Here is a 21,375-nt window from a genome sequence, read left to right on the forward strand (position 1 = left end):
GCAAATAAAGCCTCTGCATTTACTAAGAGGGATTAATAATATCTCACATTCATCATTTCTCCAAGTAAAATGCTCCATAAATCCTCTCATTCCATCTCCTCTTGTGTTCTGTCTGCACAGGGTCAACACGCACCACACGTCACTCCCTCCACTACATCCCGGGGAGAGCCTCTGGAGGGAGCCTACTCAAAACCCACCCACGTTTCCCACAGTCCCTGAACGCCTCTCAGTGCAAACCTGTGAGAAGCGCAGACAGAGGCTTGGAGCACAGAGCGGAGAGGAGAGCGCACTGGGCACGACGGCCATCTTAGGCACGCGCACCTCCCGGATTTACTCTTCTGGTTTATAAACGAAACATCCATCCTGACTGAAGGGGGAGAAGACACAAGGAGGCATCGGTTTCCACTTCGCCGAGGTTCAAACTCCAAGTCGGGATGCGGTTTCGAGGGAATAAACCTTTTGCATCCGCTGGACTGGTCCTCGGACTGTTGTTATGCGCGGCGCAGGCGGCTAAAGGTACTAAGCTGGGGATTTGTATAGCCTTGTCTTTTGGGCTAGCGTGTTTTCTTGCGGGATAGCAGTACAGAGGATATTCTTTCTGTACCAGTGGTGTAAATTGCCTTATTCTGACCTTGGCGCTGGTGTTATTGGGTGGAAACTGGGATGCGCGTTCAGGATGGTCCGCTGCGCAAGGATGAGGCGGAGTATCCAGTCCGCAGCAAGTGCATCTCTCTGCAATTCCACATTTTGATTCATTTATCCCAAAGCAAACCACATAAATAGTCCCTTGGATACACTATATTATTTTTAAACTGTTAATTCTTCACGTTAAAAATAATTCGCGCTCACCAAATGACCTCCTGTACCATCCAATCTATTCTTGGTTCCAGATCATTCTCAGTTCCACCAGTTGAAATAATGTATAAAACCTCTGTAACACTCAGCATATGCTTTATAATTTACTTTAATCTCCATCATTTTCTTCCCAATTCCTCCTTATCCACGTATGGTTTCGTTTTTACGCACAGTAGTAGACTCGTAGGCCTAATGCTTTGGCTTGGCAGCGCTCTTTGGCTACGCATTGCAGATGATCCTCTTCAAAAGCCTCTGTTTTTGTCGCTGGATTAAAAATATATGATGTGATCACCAGGATTAAGCATAATGCATCAGTGGCAGGTCCTGTTTGGGTTTATGTGACCACATAGAACATGATTTTGCACAGAGAGAACCTTGTGCTGGTGCTATTTCTATACAATGTAGCTATAAGTGGACACCATTGCAGTGACCAAAAGTGTGGATTTACTTGCTTCACATGCTGCACATTACACACTGACATTCTAGCACCTCTTATAGGCTGTTGACTTCTTAAACTGAGTCTTACCCATGCTTCTGGTAGCTCTAATTTAGCTGGATTCTGTGTTTCTTTCTTGTTTCAGTTTTGCTTTATGTGGCTTGTCCTGATTTAGTCCCTGCTTAAGTCCCATTCCTTAGTTTAGACCCGCAAATCTAGTCTATTTCTAAACGTAAGCCTATATTTTTTAACAATTTCCAAACCTCTTGTGCGTTCAGGGAGTGGAGAGGCAGGTGGGTATTGAGTCACTGGTCTTTTAAGCATGCCATAGCAGTCCCACCATGCTGCAAGCGATTTACTCCGCTGCTTTTCAGTATTTCTGTCACACCCCTTGAATGAAATAACACCGTGAAACTTATATGGTTCCTGTGAAAAACAAGACTGTAGTTTGCGTCCATATATTTTTCCCCGTTGCCAAGTCCAGAAGCAGGGAATGCACTTTGGAGCCAGCGTATTGTTAGCGCAATGGTTTATGTCTGTTTTTATTAATGCTAGCGCTGTTTCAAGTCGTCTTTTTATCTGGGGACGATTTGTGTGCGTTGACGGTGCACCTGCTGGGCTTTACGTTCTTATCTGTAAAGGCATGAGAAATTGCCAGGTTGGTGGCAGCTTATCTTCAATCATCCAAAGGTCACCACGTGCAATTATTGAGGAAACAATTTTGAGTTTTTTTTTTATGTCTTTCAAGATATTATCGTCTCAAATTGCACCCGGGGTTGCACACAAATGTTGAAAGTAGTGTTAGAGCTATTACCACATCTTTTATCAGGACTATCATATCATTTTGTCTTTGCCCCAGTTTCAAATCATCAAATGGCAGCATTGTATAGTGTATTTATTGAAGTTAATGGTCAGTTTTGCTTGCGATGCTAAAGCAGACCTATTATACTATACTATATACTATAACGCACGACACCCGTGGATCATTATGTTCTAATTTCCACATTTAAAATCGCAATACTCATCTAAAACGACTGGAATAAACTTCTACGTTAGAAAACCGCGGTGTCAAATGGGAAATGACGTCGCGGTAAACGTCATCGCGAACGAAGAGCCGTGTATCTGCAGATCACGCTAGCATTTGTGTCAAAATGGCTACGCGACGCTGCTGAATCTTATACGTATCATCGATTAAGGAAATAAAACTGAAGAATGTAAATAAGTACGTCACAGTCGCAATATGGCGTTTGGAAAATAAGCGATTAAAGACGATTCAGACCTGCACAAATCACTCCAAATACAACTTTGAGAGGGTAAATGAGAAGGAAACAACTGTAACGTCAGTGTCAGAATCAGAATCAGAAGACTTTTATTGCCATCGTCTGTGAACACAAACTTACTGCGGTGATAAAGTGCAACATAATAAACACGTTGAATAAATACAAATACAAATAAGGGCATGCACAAAGTTATAAAAGATATGCTTAAAAACAGAATAAAATACTTAGGTAGAAAAGCTATACAACAGCAGAATCAGAATAACGCGGTTAAAAGCTCTGAAAAGTTGATTTTGCAGAAGGACCAGGTCTGATTTAAATATTTATGCAGTTATAGTTCTGACTGAGGCTGGATGAATGAAGAGGGACACATGAATTTGGGCATCTGTTATAACAAAAAAAGCCAAATCACTGCTTTAATGTCTCCAAAAGAAACCCAAATATAAAATAGACACTGAATATAAAAGCATAATTATCATATTCCTCAAACATCTACATACGGATGCTTCAGTCTCTTATATCTCGCTGTGTTTGATTCACGACTTCATCAGTGCTGGTCTGTGCCGTTGCTGTGAACCGGAGCAGCCATACATCACCAGGGGCACGCCTCATCCCTCATCCCTCCGCTAAATGTTCTCAATCAATTCCTGTTCTTTATTGATTTTAACCTCCGCCGTCCGATGTCCCACAGCTGTCCGGTGTTTTGACCAGTCTAAGTCCGGGCTTTTTGGTTCAGCAGCGGCTTCTTGTGTGTAAACAGACTCGCACAAAAGAGACGCAGGCTGCTGGGAAGTTTTGTGGCTCATTCATCATCACATTAACTGATCCCACTAGAGCAAATTGGGGGCCCTGCTTCTTTGTGGGAGCTTAGTTAACATATGCATGGTATATTCAGCTGTGGGGGCATCCTACACACAAGTCCACTGAGATTACTACTGCGGTTTGAAATGACGTTAACACAGGTGGACGCTGCAAGAGAAAGAGGTTGACTAGAAGCGTGATGTTACTTTACGTCCCTGGCTGTTTGTTTTTGAGTATTGGGGTCCCGATTCTTGATGCAAAAACGATTCTTAAGTCAATTCTGAAGCTGTTTTTCGTTCAAAAACAAGAAACAAGTTCTCTGTTTTAACTATCTTTTATATAAACTATGCATCCAAACAGAAAAGAGCTGCTCAGATCAGACAAGAATCTCACAGAAGACACTTGAAATTGCCTCTATTTGTATTTATATTATTAGTTTATAATTTAATAAAAATAACAGATGTATTCAGTCATTATACAGGCCCAGTTAATTCATCCTGCAGTCATTAAACTTGAATACGTTTGCCTAAAATTATAAATATTTTCTGATAAATGCAATCACGTATTTGCCTCAAATGGAGCTCTGACCTTTTAGCTTCGACAAATTGTAGCTGTAGTTAGCGCTTTAGCTTTCCTTCGCTGCGAACATCAACACGGCAAAGCAAACCACAGCGTTAAAGCGATGCAAAGTAGCACTGATGTCCTGGTCATCTCTCCTTTGTCTCAGTGCGGTGTCACATAAGTCTCCTGCTCTCTGCTCTGTGTGTGTGTGTGTGTGTGTGTGTGTGTGTGTGTGTGTCAGTTTGCTCTAAAACAACCCCCCCACCTCTCCTCGCTCTGGACCGTGGAGAGGTGGAAAGTCCAGCAGCAAACCATGTCTTAAAACCATGAAAAAAACCCATTTAACCCAAGGCGGAGGCTTACACAGGAGAAACGTGTGTAAACTCCACAGAGGCAGTGTCAGGTGAATTTAAAGGGGGTATTTTACCGTGGCGGAAATCGTGATCCTTTTAAGAATCAATTTTTTTCAACACTCCTCTAGACTGGACTTAGTTTTGCACTTTGAGTTTCAGTTGGTGCACTGTAAACAAAATTCTCCTGTCTGACAAAATAACTTATGTAGCCTCACATTTTCACATACGGCATTGGCACCATTATGTTCATTAAGTATTATTAAAACCCGGGTACCACCATTTTATCTATTGCAAACCAGGAAGTACGAGCCGTCAGCTGGGTAGGACTGACAGTACGTTGGCTGTCTGCTCCTGCTGAGTAAAAAAAGCTCTTCTAAAGCTGTGCACGTAGCCAAAAATGTATATTAATAGTCCGATAGCAACGTGCCAAAGAGCGGTTCAAACTGGTTAGATTTAACGTCCTCCCTCCTTTTTGTGTTTTGTATTTTGTAAAACAGGTAACTTAGCTTTAATTTGTGGTAAATGGGCCTGTCCATTCCCACGCATTTAAAGTAAACCCCACACTGTTCCACTGACAGCCCTCGACAATAGCGCTCATAAACATCCCGTGACTGTTTTGTTTTGTGTTTTGTTCCTGTTACATAACCAAAGGCAAATGCTAATTGGATGTTTTACCCCTGGAAGTAGTCGAGAATAATGTTTGGTGTCACTTTTACATTGGTTAGCTCATCTTTGGGGGTAAAACCATAGATTGTGACTCCAATTCGCTTTCTATTGAAAAACTGTTGCCGCTCTCTCTGTAACAGCTGCAGAACAATGAGAAAGTATTCAGTGAACAGTTTATGTACAAATAAGCTAACTGTACAAAATACTGTTGAACAAAATGAAAATATGAACAAAATTCAACACTTAATTGTTCTAAAAACTCCATGTACGTCTTTCATTATTTAGGCTTTATTGAAATTCGCTAATAAACAGCTAATGGCGGACACATTTTCTCTAATTTTTGTCTCTTTGCCGCGAAAAATTAAGCAAATTAAGCGTCGTCGGAGCAATGGACTAAACCAACGAGTGACAACAAGGAGGGGTGGATCGATTTTTCATTTTCAGACTTATCTAATGACTGTCAACTGCGTGGATACTGTAGACGCTTTTTAAAAAAAATAAATTGTTAATGCAAGAGGAGAGGGGGACAGTGCGAGGGGAGAGCGGGACACTAGTCAGCAAAGGGGGGTCCGTGACGTCCGATTATTCTGTCAGACTCATCATTTTGCTCTTTGTTATGTTCATTTTAACCCGCTCTAGGTTACAGGTTTGATTGACAGCGTTGCTAGGCAGTGTTGGCAGGAAGGGGGGCGTTACCTTCAACAGCCTCGCTCCTGATTCGCTCTTTGGTTGCTATGATACTCGCGGTCGGAATTGCAGCTATGGAACTCTGCTCCAAATTCGCTCCTGTAACCGCTAACCTCGACGAGCTTCATTTGACTAAAACCGAACGCTGTGGGTGACGTCAAATTCAACTTAATCCACTTTTTGTACAGTCTAAGCGTAAAAGACACAATGCTTTTTTTAAACATTTATTGTAGAGTTTGGAGAAATTAGCTGCAGAATTGTGAAAAAGTCAAGTTTAAGTTCAGCCCTTACGTTACCCATAAGCTTTTGCATCATTTTAACTTCCTACAATGCAAACCTGTGCACCACCATGATGTAGTAACCCGAGCCTTATGACACCAGCGCATTTCTATCCCTCGGTCTGTCAGCGGTCACTGTGTCCCGTGTCATGCAGCTTGTATGTTATGACAAACTCGAAACTATGTGAGTTCTCACAGCTGACAATGACTGCTTTGTTCCCATGCCGCTCTCTGCACATCTGCATACCACCATTCACAATCAGTTGTTTTTCTGCAGAATGATGGCACAATACTAACATTTTGAACTCAATTTTGATTCTTAGGATGAGGTTTAATTCACAAAACTGATGTAATAATTGCATCTTTAATGTTGCGTAGTTTGATAGGAGTTCAAAAACTACTCAGGAAACATACAAATTTGGACTATTTATGTGATTTATTTTCATTATTATTATTATTTGGTCAAATGAGGATCTAGTTTTGATGCTAGTTTTAGTTGCTGGGTATCGTAATTTTGGATATCTGAAGTTGTAGGATTGTCAAAAATATCGAAAATCAGACACTAATCAATACCGAAGTTAGTATTGAAACTAAATACTCATTTGAGCAGGTATTGATAGTAAAAAAGTCACATTTACAGGAGAGAAATGAACCTTTCCTGAATATTTTTACAATGATCTTCAGCTGTATAAGACCAAATGGTGATATAAAAGAAAGTACTATGATTTAAAGTTGAAGTATTGTCTAAATAAGTAGTGTTTTTCATCATCATCGCGGTATTGGAAGTGAGTATCGAGTCTATTCCTTAGTATCGTGACAACGCAAGTGAACGTTTTTATTGTTTATTACTTATATGACTCTGCGGTAAACACCTTGCGACACTCGGAGTAGAAATGCTAAAGAAGGTTTTTATCAGAAAACAAAGGTGGCAGCTGTGAAAGAGTCTAATAGATCGCTCTTTTTGAATTGGATAAAAGAAGTCAGACATGAAATTTCCAATAATTGCTGTATTTATCTTCCACAAGGCCAGACTGCAGTTTTGAAGCCATAATTTCCCCCCAGAGTCCACAGCTAAATTGTGTTTTCATAAATGCCGTGCGGCTACGTGTAGTTAAAGATAAGAGGGCCTTTATTAACTCCGCAGCAGGTGAAGCCACATGTCACAACAGCACGGGACAATATTCACTGACAGAGTGACGCCAGATAATAAGGTGTGGTGTATTGTGGTGGAGAATGCAAAAACTATTCAGAATTCGCCGTTGACTGCATGTATGAATGGACGTAGCGAAAACAGGAAGTGAGCATGTGCGCGCTTCCGGCTCCATCGACTCTCTCTGTAACTGCTGTGAAGTTGCTCCCGCTAGCGTTAGCAACAGGAATGGACAGTGTTGCTCCTGATTGGCTCTTTGGTTGCTATGATACTTGCGGTGAGAATTCCTATTATGCAACTTAACTCCTAATTATAACTACGATGAGCTTCATTTGACCGGAGCCGAACGCTATGGGTGACGACAATCTATGGAACTCACAAAGATTTGTTGGAATACAAAGCAACTGAACAGGAAATGAATCAGTAAGAAAATACATGCAAAGTTGATGTCGTGGAATAAATTGAAATAGCCTGAGAGTTGAAGAGACGACGCATGACGCTGGATTTAAGATAAGATAAGATAAGATATGCCTTTATTAGTCCCACAGTGGGGAAATTCCAGTATTGCACCGCACAGTTAAAGAACAGAAGCAAAATGGTACATGCAATAAAACAAGATAATAGATAAATTGCTTAAAATAATTAAAAAAATAGACTTAAAAATAAACTAAAAATAGACTCTAATATAACATTTCTGACGCAGGAGAAGTTTGTTTACCATCATTACGACCCAGCACCACAGATCTGAACCCTCAAGACACTGTTATAATGGCCATTCTCGCCTAGTGCGGTCCAATCTCCCTATGCTTCTGTTGTAGGGAGTATTATACCTGTGACGATGCAGGCTAAGATAACAATAACAAGTGTTGAGCTGGCAGTGAGGCCTTCAGGACAGTATAAAAGTGGGATTTCTATAACAGTTGTTGCTTTTCAATATAAAAAAAGCCATTCCTCTAAGGTCCCAAGCTGCCTTTTTTCCAAACAAAAGACAAAGTTTAAATCTGGGAGCTGTTGACAGATTTAAACTTCGTATTTTGCCGTGGATCAGACCTGGACGACTGAGGGGTTGCACAGATATTTTTTCCAAACATTAACCTGTGTGTTCATTTCCAAATAGTCTTTTTTTTAGTTGTATTCTTGTTTAATTTTTTCAAGATACACGGCCGAAAAATGCCAATTCCATCCAAAAAGTTGATATAATTAAAGCCTGTTTGTATTCATGGGTTAGTACAGTTTTAATACTGTCACACTAGCATTTTCTACATATTTGAGAGGCCGCGGTGTGAAAAACCCCTTTATCACTACAGTTCTTGTAAGTTCACAGTTGCATTAGTTTCCATATTTCTCCTCAGATTAGTCACGAGAACAAAGGGCTTTCAGGTCCACACTTTGGCCGGGGGGCTTGTCACAATGTGCTCCCTGTTTGAAGGATCACAACTCTCAAGCCTCTTAAGAATCTGGACTAATCTTTGTGAATTGGTGCAAAGAGGTTGTTGAAGTTGAAGCGAAGTGATTTTTGTGGCCTGAGAACACTGCGCTGGATTGGGGTCGGCCCTGACTCCGTGCTCATTTGTGCCTTTTAGGTTTGAAAGGAGGCGGTGAACTGTAAAGAATGGGTCCTGCTGCCGGATGATGAGAAAGTCCAGAAGAATCGCATTTAGTTTTTATGCAAATACTACCACAGGGAATAATAACGACACTTGAAACTGTAGACTTCTGCACTTTGGTCAAGATAAAATACCCAGATATTAAATTAACATCAGAGCTAAAGCCTCAAAGCCTTAAAAGTGCTGTATGTAACTTCCACACCTGCTTTTCTCCATGGAGATGTTATTGCTTTTGCCTGGAATGTTCCAAAGTATGGCATTACGGTTATCTGGTTCCATTAAGACAAGCAGGTGACGTTGCCAGACCAGATTTGCGGCAAGGCAGGCACAAAATAACAATGCGTTTTCAATTCTTTTTCTTTTTTAGCAAGCAAATTGGCTGAACGTCTCTCCCCACTCTTTACCCCCGTGGTGCTAATTGTCCCGTCTGAAATTAAAATAAATATTTGCATCTTCTTAAACAATTTATTATACCTGATATTGTAACTATCACAGCATTTCTTTTAAAACATTCATTAAGATAAAAATCACTGCTCTAGATTTGCATTGTAAACATCATCATCTAGGCTGTATTTCTCATTTGCATACGTTTGTGGTTTGAAAATAGCTCAAAGATGAATAATTTATGAATATTTATTAGTAGTTTTGAACCGAACTCAATGCCTCTTACGCCTCCTCCCACGTGTATAAATAATGATAGGTTTGGTCAAGCCACAGGTAATATTTTGCAATAGTAGTGTTGCAATAGTGCTGCTTAAACACATCCCATAGGATTTATATAAAGCCAAGCCTCTGTGGCCTCTGTGGTTTCCCATGAGTCCCTTTGTTTCCAGGAGAGACGGTGCTGCTGCCTCGTTTTGCCGCTGCCTCTGCGCTAATGTGAGAAAAGGGGCATTAGCTTGAGGAATGGGTAACAGGAGAGGCCATTACCTGCAGACCGGAGCCGCAGGTCATCCACAGATGGTTATTAATACGGATAAACCCTGTGGTGTAGACAAATATAATACTGTTTTTGTTCAAAGATAGTCCGTTGTTGTCTTCCTGAAGATGTGAGACGGGCCTTTACTTTGACGATGTTTAAATCCAGGTTCTGTTCAGCTGTGCATACGACTGAAACGTTTTTTTATTCTGCACTCTTCTGTTTTACTGTTAATTTTATGATGATTATTTACGTTTTGATTTGTTTGTATTGTCATTTTAATGTCTTTCTCATTCTGTAAAGCACTTTGTGTAGGAATTGCGCTGTACAAATAAACTTGCCTTGCCTTTATTGTAGCAAAGATGACCTCATTGCATCCAAAACCAGAAGCTGTCCGCCCCATAGCTTCCAACAGTGCAGGAGTGTTTTACATTACATTACTAACATTTGACACCCTGGATCTGTGGCCTCGCTTCCATCAGTCTACCCCAGAGCAGTTGTGGTTACACTTTCATACCACCATCGTGTATGCAGTGACTGATGGTTTGCAATGAATGATTTGTGAACTAAATTGCAAAGTGTCAGTAGTTCAGTTGGTGTCAGATGCGCCGACCCGCAGGTTGGCGGTGTGATTCCAGCTCCCACAGATAACTGCTGTCGTTGTGTCCTTGGGCAAGAAACTTAAACCATCTCGCCACCAGTGTCTGCGTACACTGGGGTATGAGTGTGCGTGTGAATGGGTGAGTGGTTCCTTGATGTAAAGTGCTTTGAGTGGCTTATACATTTCATTTCATTTCCTCTCATTTTAATTTAATTTAATTTATTTTATTGTATTTTTATTTATTTATTTTAATTTAATTTTATTATTTATTTTAATGTATTTATTTTTATTTTATTTTATTTATTTATTTATTCAGTCATTACATTCAAATCAATCATTATTCAACTTGTATGACATTGTTGTACATCACATTTCTATCATGACCGAAAGGGTTTAGGCTGAAGTAAAAAAAAAAAAACTTACAACGCCTAAACCATTTTAATAATAACACACAAGAATTCAAAGAAAAGCAGCATCAGTTCTACAACATATGACTCAATATATAAACAAAAGAAAAAAACTACAAACCACGACAGCCCACGTTAATCATTCCTGAGTGTAATTTTCAAAAAGTAATGTTTTATACTGTACCTCTTTTTAAATGTTTCTATTGTGTAGGAGCTTTTTAATTTATCATCGAGGTTGTTCCACACACTTAACCCCTCGAACAGAAACACAATGACGTTTTTTACTGGTTCTAGTCTTAATTTTTTTGAATAAACCTGTTCATTTAAGATGATATTGACTCTTTATCTGTTTGAATAACATCTGTAAACAAGGGGGGACCTTAATGTGACAATTTTCAAGTGATTTTGATAAGAAAAGAGAAAATGGATCATGTACAAAGCAGGACAACTATGCTTTCCTGCGGTGACCCGAAAAAAACGTAACATATTTTCTCTTCAGCGTGAGAAAACATTTGAAGCTGCGTAATTAGAGATCGCACTACCTGCCGCCTAAATGTGCAGGTCAGCTGGAGTCTGGCCCCTGGTCCCTGCTCCCTCACTGTGGCCCTTTGTGTGCTTCACAGAGACCTGATTGAGTCGCACGAAACCTCAGCGACCCTCCCAACCCCCCCTCATCCTCCAGACGCGTTTCAGGCCGTGGAGGAGGGTGGGTCCGCTGCTGAGATGGCGCGTAGGACAAACAAATGTTGCTACTTGGCAGGGAAACTGAGAGGCTCTCCTGTTTGAGTGCTGAGAGGGGCCCAGGGCTGTGCGTGTGTTTTTTTTTCTTTTTTTTCTTTAAGGGCCACAAGTTTGAATCGTCACAAGTCTGAACTGCACCAGCTCTGTGCCGAAACAAGCTGTGCAAAAGATAGACAAACAAGGAAGTGTGCCTGCCAACGGGGGCTTTAGTCCGAGGTCAGTAGAGTAGCCATGATTGTACCATAGGAAAAGTACCATTACTTCAAAATAATACGACTTCAGTGGTCCAACAAATTACTCAAGTAAAAGTAAAGAGTATTTGGATAGAAAGTGGCAACCATTTATTGACTGACACCCCCCCATCCGTCCCCCTTATTTATTTTTGATTTACGTATAATATTAGTACTATTATTTATTTTGTTATGATTTATAATATATTTTTTATTATTTATTGTGTGATGCTCTTATTCATATATTTACTCAAGATTTGTGTGACTAATTAATTCATTAATTTTTGTACTATTACTATTATTATTTTATGTATTATTATTATATTATTTTATTTATTTATTTATTTTTTTTAAGTTTTAGTTCTTGTTATATAAAAAATTAAAAAGGTGTGTATGCATTTGTCGTTTTAAATGACTGTGCACTGTAATATTTGTTCACACATGAATAAAAATATGAAAAAAGAAAAAAGAAAAGGAGTATTTGGGTAAACTATGACTCAAAACTCATCGTATCGTCATCTGGACATTTGAAGTTAATGTAATTGGAATGACAAAAACATAAACTGTTGTGCAAAATGTGGTAAGGATAGACCTCAAAACTGAGAAAAATGAAATCATATGTGAAGGAGCGGGTCAAGATTATCAACATAAAGCTTTTGTCACTTGTCGACTTAGAAGTAGGAAGTAACCAAAAACTTTTACTCAAGTTAAGATAGTGAACTTAAGTAAATGAGTAAAGGCAACGAATACTTGCACCACCTCTGGCTTTACTTGACCAAGATCTGACCAGAAAAAGAGGAGGTCGGCTGCGAATATGAGCCAGACCTAAAGTTGGATCTACATACCTTCACCGATCGGGCTGCGCTTTGTTTGTCCAAGCGGGATATTTCGGGCTGAAGCTCCATGAAGGGGTTGTGTGTTTAGAAACAGACCTGTGTAACGCGCTGACCCCGACTCCTCTTATATAAGAACGTAGCATATGTTCCCTGGTCACGGTTACTTAAGATTATTTCCAGTTTGTACTAATGATGTGGATGAGAGAGTTTACAGCAGATTTACACAAACATATTGATTCATGGGAGAAATTATTTGGATTGTTGTTCTAAAATGTGTAGTCGATAATGCAGTTTAGGTCACAATTGTCTTGTTTTAGCTTCAAAATTGCACATTGTGTCATCCCACCCCTTAAAAAACACACATATTTCCACCATTTCTGTGCCATTAGAATGACTCAAGCTGCGATCATTATCCCAGCACTATCACTAGTATTATCAAAATACCCAGTGCCCAAAGACGGTACAAATAGCCTTGAATTGCCGTACAGAAGTGGCTCTTTTTTACAGCGACTGGAGTGGTTCAGATTGTTCAGTTCTTCTCCTCGTCTCCGTGGAAACACCTCGCGGTCTGCAGTGTGCCATTGGAGCTGCGACACTCCCTCCTTCTGTCCTTTTCCTCACTGTACTAAAGCAGCAAATGGGAGTATTCTGAGAGCCAACCTGGCAACACAAAGCTTTTATTTACGCCCCTGCAATAATGAGGCAGAACACAAAAAGTCCCTGAGTGTTAGACGATACAGTTACAGGTATTTTTACAGAGCGGAGATGTTGGGTTTGGCTTTACATGTGTTGATTTCATCGCGTAAAACATGTTCATTGTGATTTTTTTTACGCACTTGCGACACGAGAAATACCTGTTTGGAGCTAATACTTGAACAAAAAACCCACAATTGCATCTATGATATGTTTTAAAAGTCAATTAATCCTTCAATATTATATGTAAGCATTAAAAAACGAGCAGCTAGGTGTTACTGTCAGACCAATATCGTTTTAGGATCCAGAGAAACCAATAGCGAATTAGCTCTGCCGATATTTTTGGGCTGATATTTATGGGGCTGGTTTTGGTATTTTTACCCAAATGATCTAATTTGAATTTAGTACAAACACGCCCAACGTTTTTCTACAACAAACTGGATCTGAGAGCAGTGTAGACACATTTTTGTAGTAACATCTCTGCTTTAAAGTGTCCATATCTCTCTGTATATTTTTACGAGATGCATTTCACAGTACCATATTTATTGCGAGATTTTGTGGACGCTAGCACAATAAATATGAATATGCTACTTTTTCTTTTTAAAATGCCTTGACAAGCCTTTATTTCTGTCAAAATCCAAAGAATTCAGATATAAACGTGCTTAATAACTGCTATTTCTTCATGTAGTCTGCACTGAAACGGAGCAAAGGATCATGGTCTATGTAGTTCTCTCTGTTTTTTTAGCTGATTCTGCACCATAACAATGAATTTAAGCAAACAGACTTGTAAATTCCATATATTGTGATGACCCATGATATTATTATGAGAATTTTGACGATATGATATTTCAATATTTCGATTATTGTTGGATCTTTACTCTTTACTTGATTTTAATGTCTTTCTTATTCTGTAAAGCACTTTGAATTACCTTGTGTACGAATTGTGCTATACAAATAAACTTGCCTTGCCTTTATGCATATGGAGGCAGCAGGTCGACCAAACAAAATATCAACCTCTGCTGGAAATCTGTCTATCTCTAGTGAAAAATATTAGTTATTAGTTGTTTCTCTGTTTTATATGAAGACTCAAAGCAGTTTTATAGACTCAAAGCAGTGAAGCATTGTTGCATGTTTATCCTTATGGCAATGGCGGCAGAGCAGTGACACAGAACAGTGATTTAACTGTTTTCCGAACGACTTGTCCTTTTTGTCATGTTAACACACATCAGTTAGCATAATGGTTCTCACTGACTATTGTTTTAAAGCAGACCTATTACACAAAATCGACGTTTCAAAGCTAATCTCTTTTTTTCCAAGACGCCATATTTCCGATAAATCCCCATTTTTACCTCTACTGGTACACATTACCACATTACCTGCCCTTTATTTACTTTTTTCTTCAAGTTTATTTTCTTCGATGATACACATAAGATTAGGCAGCTTTGTGTATTCATTTTAGTACAAATAAAAAAAAGTCTTCTACTTTCTAGTGAGATCTGCAGCTCTCCGTGGGAGGGGGACATCTCTTTGTTGTGATGATGTTTTCGGCGACATCAGCTCCCATTGGGCACCGCAGATTTCTAACGCGGAACTCAGCAGACTTGTTTCTTTTATTAAGTCGTTTTAGATTCATGTTGCTTTTTAAAATGGGCGAATTATAACATAATGATCCACGGGTGTCAGAGATGATAACTATAGCGTTAAGCCCAAAGCATTTAGAAACGAAATAGCTTAAGGAACACATTGTATAGATGACCTAGTGACCCTAAACGGCACTTGTTGGTTTTTTGTTGGTTTCTCTGCAGTTAAGCACTGATTGCCAGGGCTGTCAACCTTTCCGCCTCCTGACCTGGCGCTAACCCGACGTTAACACTTGTACCGTCTTTGCAATCAGTGTATCTGTGTTATTGATTGGGAAGTGACTATATCAACTTGAGTGGAGAATCCTATAGTCAATATTATATACAAAAAAATGTATTCACTGGAGGTTTTAATCCCAAAGTAGAGCTGTAAAGAAAAGGTCAATACCCAGATAGTAGTAGATATAAAACAAATGGATATTTATTATTAAAAGATCAATCAAATGTGGAAAATATACACAAAAAAGACAAAAAAAGTACATTTACTGAGTAGTTTCGAATGGTCTTCATCTATAAAAGAATTGTTATAAAACCACACAAGTATTATTATTATTAAAAAGCTACTATTGTTTTCATTTTTTTTAGTTTAAGTGGTGTCGAAATCGGTATCTAGCATCAAGCCTTAACCTTAGTTTGTGCAAATACAGAAAGTGCAGTACAAGAAAGTATAAAACATACCTCAAGTTATACGCTTCCGGCTCCATCGACTCTGGCTCCAATTCACTTTACATTGAGAAATTGTCATCTCTCTCTGTAACTGCTGCAGTGAGACTCATCATTTTGGTCTTAAAATGTTCGTATTAACCCGTTCGACATGATCCGGGTGTTTTCATTTCGCATTTGTGTCCGTAAATCAAGATATGAACATTAATAACAGACAAATCAGGCGCCTTCTTTCCCCGAGGTCACTCCCTTTAGCCTTAGCAACAGGTTTGATTGACAGCGTTACAGGCGATGCGGGCGGGATGGGGCGTTACCTTCAACAGCCTGGCTCCGGATTGGCTCTTTGGTTGCTATGATACTCACGGTTGGAATTTAGCTTCAAAAATTCGCCCCTGTAACTACTAGCCTCGATGAGCTTCATTTGACTGGAGCAAAACGCCCTTAGTCCACCTCTTTACCCAGTCTATAGAATATAAAAGTATATACTGTTAGCCCTGTACCATAGCTGTTTAACATACCCTAAAGGTGAGTCACTGTTTGTAAAGTGTTGAATACAGTGTTTAGCGTCTGTTGTCGTGTTGGATCTCAGGATTAACGGGACTTTTGTCGGCCTTACATTCCCGCAGGAAGCGTTCTATCACGGTTATTGGTCAAACTGTATTGGTTAAGCTTCCATAAAAGATACTACAAAGCTCTTTTGTTTGTGTGCCGCATTCACTGGTCAATATGTTACCGCAGGCTTTTGGGGGGCGACATGAAAGGAGCTGGCAACCCTCCCTTGTCCAAAGTACCAGAGAATTTACACGTCCCACGGGAGCACAGGGGATGTCACTGGTCATAACTGTCTCTGTGCTCATTTGGCAAACGCAAAATAGTTATGAGAACAGTGTGATATCTATGTAACGTGAGTGTTGGCAGCAGTGGGGGATGAAGCACTCTTTGGTTACTTAAGTAAAAGTATTAAAGTACCTGTTAAAAAATGTACTTAGGAGTAAAAATAGCAGTATATCTCTACATTTAACCCTTTGACAAATTGACAAATGATTCAGATTTTGGTCCACAGTAGCAAAACGAATCAATTTCGCCATTTTTCGTAGCAATTTTGTGTATTTATTTCTGTTTGCTCAAAATCAAAGCTTGAAATCAAAAACTTTAGTCAGGATTTTACCACGAACATGGTAAAAATAATCCCTCAAATCATGTGAAAAGTACTAGAACAGTGTGACATCTATGTAACGTGAGTGCTAGCGGCAGTGGGGGACTTTTTCGTTACTTAAGTATTAAGGAGTAAAAAGGAAAAGTATTTGACGCAAGCGTTGTCAATTTGTCAAAGGGTTAAATGTAATGATAAAGATTTAAAAATGATTCAGATTTTGGTCCACAGTTGCAAAACAAATCAATTTTTTCATTTTTTCGTAGCAATTTTGTGTATTTATTTTTGTTTGCTCAAAATCAAAGCTTGAACTCAAACTTTCGTCAGGATTTTACCACGAACATGGTAAAAATACTCCCTCAAATCATGGGAAAAGTACTTTTTACTATTCAGTCCTGTTCAAAAACATATTGAAGTAGAAAGTACAGATACTGCTCTCAAGTGTAGTGAAGTAAAAGTAAAAAGTATCCACTGCAAAATTGACTTAAGTAGAATTTTTAGGCATCTGTACTTTACTTCAGTTCAGTACTTTACTACTTGTACTTCGTTACCTTCCACCACTGGCTCACAGGGCACTCACAACAGGGTTTTTAAGTTCATACATATTATATTGAGTGCAGATATCAGATAATTTGTTTTGGCGCAGCGTGGATAGTGAGTGCACCTCTACAAATGTGTGATTGGAGGGTGTCCTTGTTTACTAATGGGACATAATTAGTTTTGCAGTGGTTGCTTTTTCGTTTTTTTTTTTAGAGATGCTTTTTGTCGTTGCAAATGGTGAATAGGCACATGACCGAATAAATAAAATAAAATAAAATAAAATAAAATAAAATAAAATAAAATAAAATAAAATAAAATAAAATAAAATAAAATAAAATAAAATAAAATAAAATAAAATAAAATAAAATAAAATAAAATAAAATAAAATAAAAATTATATAGCACTTTTCCAGCGTAGAGACATGCAAAGAGCTTTACATCAAGGAGCCACTTACCTATTTACACACAGATTCATACAACAGTGTACGCAGACACTGGGGGCGAAGTGGGTTAAGTGTCTTGCCCAAAGACACAACGACAGCATTCATCTGACCGCTTAACCAACAGTGTTTACGTTGAGCGAGATTCAAATCGCCAACCTTCAGATCAGTGGACAAACCCTCTACAAACTAAGACGCTTGTGTTGTGCTAAATAGTTATTAGACGAGATTTATGTGATATTATTGTGACATAAACGTAGATATTTTGGTTATAGATTGCAAATTGTATGTTCTGAGAGAATGATTCGATTAGTATCTTCCCTTTCCTTTAGTTTCTACCATCTAGTTCCTCAAAGTACACATCATCATCATAAAGCGCATCTCCAAAAGTTCTATTCTCGGTATCCACTTGAGGTAAAAACCCATTCAACCCACTCCTGTCTTTGAAACACACAGCCCACAGACATGTGTCATTGGAGATTCACGATTTAATTCAAACTTGCGATCCGTGGCGTACCGTGTTCCTTCTGCGCTCTGGTACAGCCTGTTTCCTGTGTAAAGATGCATGTTCTTGGCAGCCCTCTTTTCGTTCTGTCTGCGCTCGACCTTGTTGTTAGTGAATGAAATCAGTGCATCCCATTATCAGATTAAATTGCATTGGCTTTATTTGCTGTAACAGGATTGAGAAGCTTCTCCTCTGTTGTTTCCTCGTCTAAGAAGGTTGCCATCTGTGGCCTTTGTCTCATTAGGACGTAACAGAGATTGTGTACTTTATACTGCTACTTCATACTATTTTACGCATTCAGTACAACTCAGTAGGTATACATCTGATCTGTAATCCACGCATTGTTGATCTGTTGATGTTAGGCCTGTCACGATAATTACCATATCGATTTATCGTTCAATATCAATATCGTTTGTACATTTTCTTTGCGAAAGTGGCAAAGTTTAGGGTATTTTTGTTGTAATACGATACGATTTGAGCTGTAGACGACTAAATAAGTCCCTTTTATGGCTAATTATTGGTACATTCTGTTGTTTTTTTGTGCTTTACTAGGGTTATCCTGCATTATCGTACTGTAGTTTCCAGCATTAAGTAGTTTCAATATTATCGTTTATCATGATATTTTTCTACAGCGATGCATCATCCTCGAAATCATGTTATCGTGACAGGTCTAGTTGATGTTTTATTTATGTTCGGGGAGACAGTTTGATTGAGGAAACGTGCGGTATTTGTCACTCCGGAGTCCATTTTATTTTAACTTGAGCGTCGGTGTATTTTCTGTGCCCTCAGGTGAGATGGAAGGTGACGCAGATTAAAAAGTCATCCATCTTGCGTTTTCTCCTGGAGGCGGGTGTGAATGATTGAGCGAGGGGGGAAATGGCATTCATGCACTTCATATGGATGTTTTTTCGAAATCAAATATGGGATCATTTCTGAATTCCTGTCACGATAATTACTATATCTACTTGCTGTTCAGTATTTGAAAGTTGGAAGTGTATTTTTGAGGGTCAGTATTTATCGTGGGTAAAATTTTTTGGCAATATGATAAGATTTGAGCTTTAGAAAGTTGATTTATAAACTTCTATGACTTATTATAGATGCAAACTAACCATATTGTACATTTATAATAGTTTTATGGGGGTATTTCTTTTTTTATGGTTTGGTTTCAATATTATCGTTTATCGTCTATATTTACTTTATATCGCAATATATCGGACTCCAAAGTGCGTTATTGTGAACTGTGGCTTGAAATGTGTTGAAAAAAGTTTGAAATTGGGCAAAGATGCATTTTTCTTCTTGTCGTTTCCTTCACCTTACCTTACTCTTGATAAAATCTGTTTTTATCATTTTCTTATTGTGTTGAAAGTTCCTGTGATTTTTATACTATTAAAGTAAAGTGTGAAAGTGTCTGCTCGATGTTTGTTACCAATAATGGGTTGGTCCCTTTGACAGATTCTTTTCTCAAATAGAATTGACGGGGTTTTTTGAGTTCATACATATTGTATTGAGTGCAGATGTAACATTACTTGTTTTGGCACAGACGGAGATAGTTGGGATAGTGAGAACACATCCACAAAGGCTCGTGGGGAGGCTGGCCTTGTTTGCTAATGGGGTATAATTAGTTTTGCAGTGGTTGCTTTTTAGGTTTTCTTTGAATAGATCTTTTATATAAAACTCTAAGTGTGCTGTTCATAATTGAGTCTTTAATGATTGCGGTTTGGACCTAATGATTTGCTCTATACCAGTGTTTGAATAACTTCTGTTCTGCTGAAAATGAGACGTCTGTATGGGTTACATCTATAAACATTATATTTTTTGTTCTAATCTTGTCGCTCCCCAACTCCAAGAAATTCTACAAATACATAACGTGATATAATGTGAGTTCTTGTTTGCTCATCTCCAAAGTTTGTGTCTTTCCGTGTTCTTTGCAGGTTTGCAGGAGGATGGTGAGCCTGTCTTGTCCCAAAGCTCTTGTTGGCGATTTCACAGTGTGTCTGTGAAAATGTGGCGCTTTGTATGAAGTCGTGTTTTAGATTTGGATTTGCACAGAAGTGTGCTCGGCTCAAAGAGGCTTTGATTTCCAGTGTGGTGGAGTTCACGTTGAATCCACCACAGACCTTCAGGGCCTGGCTCCTAATGCACACCTGCCCCACATTTTTCAGACTCCTTTTCAAGTTTAAACCTATCAGCGTTTGGCTTTATTTGATCTCGGCTTCTTAAAGACTGAATGCATTTTCAAAAAGAGTCTTTTTTTCCAACAGTATAACATTTATTCTGTGATTGCAGTTAATAGTTAAAGGTGAGCAGATTATTGAGAGATAGATCATATTCTGAATGTTGTTTTGAAGATATAACAAACTGGAAAATCAAGTAAATTGTTTGTGGATAAGTAATTTCACATTTCACAAGCTGAAGTAATCCATTTAAAGACACATTTTAGCACATATCTGTTAAGTGTCATCTGAATATTATTATACCAGAAAATTGTGTTGAAATTGCGTCTTGAGATACAGCTGATATTATACTTAGTCCTATTTCATTTGAATAATGTCAGAATCTCCATTTGAATTTGAAAGTCTAGTGCCTTGAAAAATAGAGCAGGCAGTATAATATTTAATACCATCCTCATCATGAAAAATGTGTAATGTAATCCCAGTATTTGATTAATATTGTAGTGATTTATAGCGAGATACAGTGTTATTCCTATAGGGCTTGTGAAAACGCTGTGTCGGGACGGTCCTGGTTGGGTGCCCCTCTGTCTCTGCTGCTGGTTTGATGCCATGTGACCGGGCTCAGACTGTGCCAGACTCTAAAGCAGATTACTGTAGTCGTCTGCTCTGTTGGCAATCTGTCTAAAGGTTTCCGCTCGCCAAGACGAAGCTCAGCAAACACTTAGATTTATGACCTGATCAATTTGCAAATGGCAACCGCAGCAGCTGCTCCACACGTAGCCTCACTTATAGGTCTAAATGGATTTAAAGACACACTGAGGGGCTGCGGCTAACGATTATGTTGGCAGTCGAATAGTCAGCGATTATTTTTTCGATTAGTTGAACCATAAAACTTTTGTCCAGTGACAGAATTGAAGTTTTCTTGCAGTAGATCCGAAGGACGACTGAGAGATTTCACAGACTAGTGAAACAATCGTTATTCTTATGCTTTTTATTGAAGTTTTTTTGGCATAATAGTTGGTAATAACCTTATATATGAGTTATAAATATAGCTTAATAGATAAAAGTAAAATAATAAGTAATACATAAAATCAATATATAAACAAAAAATACATTGAAAAAAACTAAAAATAAGTAACACAAACAAATAATAATAAAATGGGCAA

General features: G+C 38.7%; 1 protein-coding gene across 4 annotated transcripts in view; it reads left to right on the forward strand.

Moving 5' to 3' along the window:
* The first annotated feature begins 267 nt into the window (after positions 1 to 267).
* Positions 268 to 21,375, forward strand: part of clstn1 (calsyntenin 1) — a 60,836-nt gene continuing 39,728 nt past the window's right edge. For 3 of the 4 annotated variants that reach the window (XM_033969049.2, XM_033969051.2, XM_033969050.2), the window contains exon 1: positions 274 to 516. In XM_033969049.2, coding sequence (XP_033824940.1) covers positions 435 to 516 — 82 coding nt within the window. In that variant the 5' untranslated portion in view covers positions 274 to 434. Of the gene's footprint in view, positions 517 to 21,375 lie in introns of all 4 variants that reach the window. The other variant, XM_033969052.2, reaches the window with a different exon arrangement.

This window comes from Periophthalmus magnuspinnatus, chromosome 7, assembly GCF_009829125.3.
Source record: "Periophthalmus magnuspinnatus isolate fPerMag1 chromosome 7, fPerMag1.2.pri, whole genome shotgun sequence".
Taxonomy (NCBI): domain Eukaryota; kingdom Metazoa; phylum Chordata; class Actinopteri; order Gobiiformes; family Gobiidae; genus Periophthalmus; species Periophthalmus magnuspinnatus.